A 9,169-nucleotide genomic window follows, 5' to 3' on the forward strand; every position below is an offset into this window, starting at 1 on the left:
CCTTTTACTCAGTGTCCACGTGGGAGGAATACTAATCTGGTAATTAACGTGTTTTGTTCCAACAATTTCACATCTTAATTTATACATTTCTGATTTCATATGTTTCTTTAATTGTTTATTAGTGTGTACCAGTTGTACAAGAAAATTGATTTTGGAGGGTATAAGGGTTTCAGTCATTCTGAAGTACAGTCATCTCTGTATCTGCCCTTAAAATTGCCAAAATTGTGCTTTTACTCCAGCCAAACCCTGGGGTTTTGGGTAAAGTCATTCACTGTGATTATACCATCAGGACCAATTCTGTTTGGAAAAAGGTTTATCTACAGTTAGTTCATTGACAATTAAGAAAGACAATATACAAACAACTCTCTCATTTAAAATTCTGCTGTTGATCCTTTTTCTCTTAACTTTGTTTTTTTCAGACCCGCGCTGGGGCTGTCATCCACGGGGGGGAGTAAGTGGTGCAGTCTTGGCTCACTGCAACCTCTACCTCCTGGGCTCCAGCCATCCTCCCAATTAAATAGTACAGGCACACACCACCACACTCAGCTATTTTTAGTAAAGACCGGGTTTCACCATATTGCTCAGGCTGGTCTTGAACTCCTGAGCTTAAGCCGTCTACCCATCCTGGGATTACAGGTGTAAGCCACCATGCCCAGCCTCCTTTTCTCTTTACCCTTGACTGCCTGCTCCTCTTCCTCCTCCTGCTCCACTTCTGTTCCACTGGTCATAGCGAAGAGTGAGTCAGAGGTACTAGGGGGGCTTATAAAGACACAGATTCCTAGGCCCCACCCCTAGAGTTTACGATTCTGTAGGTCCAGGGTATAGCCTGAGATTCTGCATTTCTAACATATTCTCGGGTGCTGCTGCTGTCACTACTGCTGGTCTCAGTAGCACCCAAGGAATTATTGTCCTATATACTTCTTTTCCTTCCTCTTCTCCTTCCCTTTCCCCTTTTCTTTGAGATCCATATTTCATGTTCCTCACAATACTTTTCTGTTCCCAGAGCAGTAAAATATAATAATCTCGCTCTATCTTGGGCCACTAGATTTGTTATCCTGGTATTCTTTCACCTCTCCTTTGTAAAAGTTAACTTACACTTCCTGCTCAATGTAGCTTAGCATCTGGCTGACATGTGATGCAGAGATCTCCCTATCCACTTTGGCAATATACGTGTAGAGAAATTGGAACATGCTGAAAGGTATCCGGGGTGGCCCACCATCATGGTCACATAAGACCTCACACACTATCTTGAGAGTTTTGGTGATAGTCTATAAAAGTTAGATAAAATGAGGAGAAAGTTACTCTTCCAGGCAATAGTCCTGAGATCTGTTTAGATACAAGAAAGAAAACAAAAATATTGCTCTTATAAAATGAAGTGGGAACAATTTAAGACTCTAGAAAGCTTGAAATTTTTACATTCAAATGTCACTAATTCATTCTAAAAAATATTAAGTATTGCGTGTGTTTATTTTATTCAGAGGTAGGTCTGAGGGTATCTCAGAGGAAGCAGAGAATTGAGGATAGAATCACAGAATGTCAGCAGTAGAAGAACCTCATATAACATTTAATCCCACCTCCCTGTTTTAGAAGGAAAGTAAAAAGATACAATTCACCTCACGGTTTCCCCTCTGCAGTTTGGGAGACAGGTACAGCAGAGGAAACCTAGCATCTACACAGTGGGCTAAGTAGAGGGAGGGTTGGAAATTGACTTTCCAAAGTCACTCTTTGTTACTGTGAGGTATGGGGATAAGGGAAGGATTTAGACACATCACTAACTGGTGAGGGCTGTGAAGTAAACCACCAGAGCCAGGGAGCAGATAGGTGAGCCTGACAGAGACTCAAGGAGGCCCTGGACACCACTGAGAACTGAAATGAGCCAGTTGGGGAGGCATCGTCAGGTTTTCACCAATCTGGTAGAGATGAGACCAAACACTTAAGTTGCAAGCAGCTATTGACCAGGGAGATGGGCACTGCCATGGAGACCAGAGATGCCAGAGAAGACTGAGGATGTGGGAAACCCTTCACTTGACTGCTCTGTGGTCCTAGAGTCACCTCTCTCTGTCTACATTCAGCTGCCATCTTGGAGAAGAGAGCACGGTGAAGAAAAACCTGAAACACCAGGAAATTTACCTTTAGGCTGTTTCAGTTACTGCATTAGACTAAAATTTCAGGACTAGACTGAATTTATTTATTTTCTTATTTGACCCTTTGTGGGTGAGGTAGACCAAGAAGATCAGAATTAATTACAGATAAAATTTTAAAGGTACATTTCCCCCAAAATGTTTCCAAATGTGGGGTGAAAAAATCTGTAACCCTATGAGAATTTAACAAAATAAATCCACTTTCTTCTCATTTGTGATTTTTCCCAGTCCTGATTGAAAACTCATAGGCCTCTGCTGCTAACTTTCCTTTCCTCCTTGGAGGATAGTGATTTATTCAGTATATAAATGCTATAAAGGACAATGAAGAAAAAAAGAGCCACAAATGTTCTTTTGTTTACTTCTCTCTAAAGAAATGATTATTATGAAGGCTGTAGGGGAATCTATAGGAAAAGTTGGGCTACAATATTTCCGCTATATTTTCTCAGAAACAAAACTGTCAAATATGCATTCCACGCATATTTGAGAAGAACAAGATGATGTTTAGAAATGGTGAATGATTTGAACTACCTTTTCATACCATTTGGTTTTGGCAGAGGCAACTACTCTCTCAAAAAACTTCAAACTTGTATGTGTCTCAGGGATTCTACTAAAAAAACCCATTTTTGATTCATTTTAAGTGATTTTAACAATGTTTAACAATGGAAGTCCACATATAAGATACTCAGGCTTTCAATATCTATACATATAAACTGATTTCAGAATCTTTTGCTTCAGAACAGCAAAATGTCTTTTCCAATACCAAACAAGTCAAATTTGGAAAAGGTGTGAATCCGTATGAACATCCTGCATCCATGGAGACGTCATGACTAAATTCAGAAATAGCCACATCTCTCCTTTTTTTGTTTTCTTATGCCTGAGTTTTGCATCCAATTCTGTCTATTACACAGTAGCTTTCTATAAGATTGTACCCCTTTTTAAAAGTGTCTATTGATATATATATTCTAGGTGTCTGGAAGTCTTTTTCTACAGCTGGCTCTTGTTTGTCTCTGGGAATATGAATGGAGGGAGTGGAGTTAAAATAAATCTCAGGGCAATATTCATAAATAATCCAAAGCTACACTATAGTCAGCTCTTCCTAGAGTCTGATGATAGTGTTTCCCTCTCTCTCTCCTCCTCCTAACTCCTGCTTCTGCCTGGGAAGCACTGAAATGACCTTGATTTAGAGAGGAGAAGGACAAGATGAGAAGAGGCATGTTTATCATCAGCTCTGGAGAATAGACCCTGTGTACAGATGCACTGCCCTTCCAGGCCCAGAGGGAGATTTCCCTTTCAGGAACAAAAAACCATCAAGCTAACTTACAACTCCCAGAGCACTGGAAGCGAGGGCTAAAAACTTGAGCCACTCAATCTCCTCCGTGAAGCGACCCACATTCATCACACTATTAAACAGATCTGTTGGAAGATTCAGCGCCTTCCACATCTGGGCCAGCTCATCTGCACAGATGATCAGTCTGCTGGCAACCTGCAGGTCAGGAGACAGACACAACACAGAGGATGTGGGAGAAGTTGAGACAAGACCCTGGGGAACACCCTGCCCCCAGGCCAGGTCCACATCTCCCAATACATGGCAAGGGGCGGGAAGGGGGTGTTAGGAAGGTACAAGATGGCTCTCTGTGGCAGTTATCTTTGCAAATCCCAGTGCTGAAATATAATATATTAATTTTTAAACTTTAGGTGTCAGAATTGTGCAAAAGATACACATTTATATTTTAATTTCTTATGATGCTTTTATCTGCTATCATATTCCTAAATTGTTTTATTCCTTATATGACAACAGTCTGAAAACAAAACCAAGAGGTAGAGTGCTTACCTGAGACCACTAATTAATGGTAAAACCAGAGCAAGACATAGGTCTGTTTCTTCCTCATTGCACTGAGTTCTTAGCTGTAGACCTCAAGTGCATCCCTCGTGCTTTCCCAGGAATGATATGGGGTATGTGGCTGACCCATGGGGATCTGGTCTTGATGCCTTTTGTTGCTTGATCCCGGGTACTTTAGAACTCTGTCATGATCACTGCGCAAGGTACTTGGTGGATAAAGTGCAAGAGGGTGAGTGGTTGCTGTCCACCAGTGCAACAAGGGCACAGATGCCCAACGATGTGCTCCAACACCTTTCCTGACCCTCTGATTCTAGTGAAATGCTAAGCCTCTAGGACCAAGGCAGTTGGCCAAGCCAGTCCTAAATCACCCAAAACCTCTCTATCCTGGATCATAAAGCAGGGTATGGTGATGCCAACCATATTTCCTGGTAATTGGCCAAACCACAAAGTTTCTCAAGCCAGACCCTCCTCGTGCATCCATTCACCAAGCAGCTCCTGGGATGATGTGGCTGTGAAGAGGCTTACAGCCTCTCCCTAAAAGCTAAAAACTATATCTGGACCTGGGATAGTTGGGGAGCTAAAATATGCCCTTCCCCAAACTGTGACTGGCATCATATTTTGGTCTTGATCAGGAAGGGAGACACTGCTGAGTGACTGAGGACCTGCACTTTTATGGAGAGATGGGATTAGCATTGCATTGAACCCCTGTACATTCTGCCAGCTTCAAGGAAATCTGGGATGACCCCACCAACGACTCAGCCCACAGCCTATTTCAAAATTATCCCCATTTCTCTAAGGGAAGATTTACTTTCAGTCCATGGTTTAGTGCATTTTATGGTGGTTCTGAGTGGTCAGCTGACTGGCAGAAGAACAGTGGGCTTTTGTCTGTACCCACCCAGCCTCAACACTGTCCCTACATTCCCTCAATGCTGCAGCAGGGCCCTTACCTGAGAATGCAGGGTCTTTAACAGCTCAGGTGTTAATTCTGCCCAGTTACACAAACTGACTTGCTCAGACTGCTCTCTCACCGGAGGACTCTCTCCACGGCACAGGGCCTCAAAATAACTACAAGAAAAACAGAGAGTAGGAGGAGCATCCTGTACGCCAGTGGCCTCTGGCTGTTCTAGCAATCCTTCCTCCTTTTTCTGAGGGAAGAAGGTAGAGAAGGGAACCCTTGTTAAGTGGCTTCTGTGTGTCAGTGTGTTTAGTTCATTTACATCTGGGAAAAGCCTGAATGTGTTACTTTCCTCTTAGGGCATAGAGAATGCTTTGAGAATACAAAGCTTTGTTCTTCTCTGAGGATGAGGAAGAACCAAAAGTTTGGATATGCAATTCTCTGGAGCATATTGGGGTCAAGTTTTTTTTTTTCCAGTCATAACTGAGTGTTTAGTACCCACAGATAGATAATATATTACGTATGTACATGTAATCTTGGGAAGAGAAGTTGGAAGAGAACTAAAGTAATGAACATAAGAAAGGGGAAGACAGCACAGGAATGGTGGTGAAGGCCTGTAATCCAGTGACTTTGGAGGCTGAGGCTGGAGGACCACTTGAGCCCAGGAGTTTGAGGCTGCAGCAAACTGTAATTGTGCCACTACACTCCAGCCTGGGTGACACAGTGAGACCTCCACCTCTGAAGAAACAAAAAAGGAGGGAAGGGGAAGAGATGGAAGTGTCCTAGGGGTGAATCTGGAAGGGTTTCTGGCTGGAGATGGTGAGACTCGGGGCTTCAAGAGGGAAGGGAGACAGGGTTGGCAGGGCACTGTGCGAGGCTCAGGAGAGAAGACAAGCCAAAGAAGGTTTGAGATGATCTTAAGTTACATGGGGCCTGTGAAAGAAAACTGTTTATCTTCCCTCAAAATTTTCAGTCAAATCTGCCTGCTCCTCAATATTTTGTGGAGTGGACTTTGTTTTGGGGCAATGTGGAACAAGTACGGAGTTCTGTTTCAGCATTGATATAAGATGAAAAGAGGCTGCCTGCAGCAGCGAAACGGACATGAGCCGTTGACATGGGTCACCAGTGCTGTATGGCAGGACCTGTCTCCATCAAAAGCCTGGTTATTGATGATCCGTGAACCACAAAGTTTTTGTGTTGTAACACATGCCCACCAGAGGACAAGTAAGTACCTGTTCTGACAATGGCTGATCAGAGGTTTCTTTGTTGACAACACATATGTAGGGAATTTCTTACTTGCAATGAATTAAATACATATTTTGTCTGGGAAATACTTTGTAGAAGTTTTATTCTCTAAAATGCTACAGGTTTTAAGAAAATCACATAAAACCATCTGAGAGGTGCTTTTCATGTCTGTATAGAATGGAGGGGCTCTTAGGTCATGCTCTCCTTTTTCACTGTGGTTAAACTACAAAAAAAGTTTTCATGGATGTCTAAAAAATTTATAGCATTGATACAATATGCAAGCAAGGAGGCTACAATAGTGTAATGCCTTCTTACCTCAATGTCAGGGACAATACTAAGCAATGTCATTTTGTTTACTATAAAACAGCAGCACAAGAACAATGAAATGGATTTGAAACTAACGTATAAGATAAAGTCTATCTATCTGACTATGCCAAAGTAAATTAGTCTTCTGATGCTAAAGTTCAATCTTAGAGGCAATATATAAAATTTATAAAGGAAAACTAAACAGGGCTCATTACTAGGCAAAGCAGCCCCAGTTATGTTTCTTTTTATGAGCACCACTGACTTGTGTTCCTTGTAATTGCAAAGTTACATCCTAATCTAGCCCAGGAACTCGACAGCACTGGTTCAGAGACTCTGAAAGGCCCCTCTAAGGTGACATTTTGTATCTTCACGAAGGTGTCCACACTTTCTCCCTACCATCTGCGCAGTGCACCAACTCACAACCTCAGGCTGAGGGCATCTTCGTTTCCCCAACTAACTGGCTTTCTGTCAACAGTCTCCCTTACTCTCCCTTTCCTACTGAAACCCTTCTAAGCAGGGAATCATCAAACAGTAAAAACAGCCTGAAAATGGTCTGTGAGGTCTAGTGATCTTCTGACTACTGCCTCAAGTTCTAGCTCCCCAGTTTTAAGCAGGCAAGTTTGTCTAAGAAGCAATTTCACAGCTGAGAGGCTTTCTGTGGAAAGCTGCTTCATGCCTGGCCCGCAGAGATTGCTGTGTAAGCTTCATCTACTGAGCAGCCTCTGGAGGTCCCTCCTGAAAGAAGGCACCCGTGTTTAGTGTTTGAGGCGCACTGTTTTCAGCCATGCCTGAGGACCACAACGCTCTGCTTGGCCTTTCTCCAAAATGCAGCGTGTACTTTGTGGACATCTTGATGTTGGCAGAACAAATCAGTTCAGAGAAACACTAAATAACAATAATTTCCTTAAAACAAGTTACAAAGTATCTTTGGTTAGGTCCAAGTATGAGTTTTAACAGCAGAAGAGGCAGTGTCTCTTTAAAGGGGTGAACTAGCTGGACTGGTCCCACTCAATCCACCTAGGGCTGTAGCTTCCCTTCCCAGGCTGCACTGCTGCCATCCAGTGGTGAGAGAACGAAGAAAAAGCAGATGAAGCTTTGGAGATTACAGCTCTTCTTTCCACCGGGACTGGGAAAAGCAGTGCAGGGAGGAGGTGGGTGTGCATATGCTGGTGTCACACGATCATCTAACTCTTTCTACTTGCCCCAGGACACGGCCTATTGACCTGGCGTCCTATTTGTCAATCTGGTTCGCTTAGGGGAGGCATCCCATCCTCACCCAGTTAGATGTAGTATCTATGTGTGGATTTTAAAGCATCAAAGCAATGCGAGGGCAAAACCCACAAAGATGATGCTAGTTAGTCCCGACCCTGGCTTCAGCCATGACAACCTCCGCGGTTGTCCAGGACCCTTTCTCCTGGCCGGTGCTCTAAGGAGGAGTGAAGGCGAGAAAGGAGCACCTACTCGACCCCAAACTGGAGGAGGTCCTGCGGCTGCGCCAGGATGGCGGTTCTGGCAAACTTCTTCAGCATTTCCGGCAGCTCTGGCGGGATGCATCTTTGCTCATCTGTTTGGGCCATTTTCTTTTATTTGGAAGGAAAGGAGGATAAAATAATGATTAATTTTAGACTTTGCAAAGTATTAGAAAACTTATAACGGTAATATAACCACTAAATCTTTAGAGAGGAAAAAATGAATTTTTTTAGAAAACAAAAAACATCAATCAAAAAGAAGGCAAGAAAGGAGCAGAGAAGACATAGGAAAAGTGGACAAATAACACAGTAGGAAATAGTGCATACATATCGGTAATCACAATAAAAATAAACGGGCTTAAATGTGCCAGTTAAAATATAGGTATAGGTACACCTGAAAAAAAAAAACAAAGACACAGAAAGACTCAAGGTAAAAAGGTTTAAATAAGTAAATAATAACCGATAATACCAGGCAAAAGATGCTTTAAGGCAAAAATGCCTTAAACTAATACCAGGCAAAATATACTTTAGGGCAAAATGGACAATTAGGAATAAAGAGGGTCACTACATCATGATGAAAGCTTTAATTGTTAAGACAATAGCAACAGTTCTCAATGAGTAACGCCACAGACATCCCTGTGGAGTAGTCTCACCATGGTAGGTGGAAAAGCAATATATTGTTTGTGGTGACATGTGTAATATTACAAAAAAGAGTAAGGAATGATAAATACAAATTCAGAATGGTGGTTACCCCTGGTGGAGGAGGGAGAGGGTTGTCATTAGGGGGATACAAGGGTCTCGGGACTATTAGTAATGTTCTATGTTTTAAGCTGGATGGTTGCTGCCTAGATGTTTGTTTTGCTTTTTTAATACTTATATTGTGTATTTAGTTTTATAGGTATGAAATATTTCATAATTTAAAAAGTTACTCTTTTAAGTTGTTTCTGATGACTTTTCACACCATTTTATCTGTCAAAGGGCCGGACTTTATTTGCTCATATTGTCTGCACATATATAAATATATATTCTTTGTGTTAGAAATACATAACATTTGCCATTTTAACCGTATTAAATGTATAGTTCAGTGGCATTAAGTACATTCTCATTGTTGTGCAACCATGACCACCAACCATCTCCAGACCTTCTTCATCTTCACCAGCTGAAACTCTGTACCCATTAAATACTAACTCCCAATTCTCCTTCCCCACAGCTCCTGGCAACCACCATTCTTCTAGCTCCGTGAATTTCACTACTCTATCATATAGAATCATAT

General features: G+C 42.2%; 1 protein-coding gene across 1 annotated transcript; it reads right to left on the minus strand.

Annotated features, from left to right (window-relative positions):
- Positions 1-86: 86 nt before the first annotated feature.
- Positions 87-8,006, minus strand: LOC116547301 (ropporin-1-like). Its single transcript, XM_032273292.1, has 5 exons — positions 7,889-8,006; positions 4,929-5,046; positions 3,463-3,624; positions 1,096-1,268; positions 87-297 (listed from the first exon to the last, which is right to left on the minus strand). Exons 1-5 carry the CDS (start codon positions 8,002-8,004, stop codon positions 231-233), a joined length of 636 nt encoding a protein of 211 aa, XP_032129183.1. The 5' UTR covers positions 8,005-8,006; the 3' UTR covers positions 87-230.
- Positions 8,007-9,169: the final 1,163 nt, after the last annotated feature.

This window comes from Sapajus apella, unplaced genomic scaffold (genome assembly GCF_009761245.1).
Source record: "Sapajus apella isolate SASKATOON/1434 unplaced genomic scaffold, GSC_monkey_1.0 scaffold2619, whole genome shotgun sequence".
In the NCBI taxonomy this organism is placed as follows: domain Eukaryota; kingdom Metazoa; phylum Chordata; class Mammalia; order Primates; family Cebidae; genus Sapajus; species Sapajus apella.

Bases quoted from the DNA above. Each gene is read 5' to 3' on its own strand.
- LOC116547301 (XM_032273292.1), bottom strand. From the start codon at position 8,004: ATGGCCCAAACAGATGAGCAAAGATGCATCCCGCCAGAGCTGCCGGAA. The intron at 3,625-4,928 runs GTAAGGGCCCTG...CCTGACCTGCAG, and splicing joins TAAAGACCCTGCATTCTCAG to GTTGCCAGCAGACTGATCAT. The intron at 298-1,095 runs GTAAGTTAACTT...TTTTCCAAACAG, and splicing joins AGCTACATTGAGCAGGAAGT to AATTGGTCCTGATGGTATAA.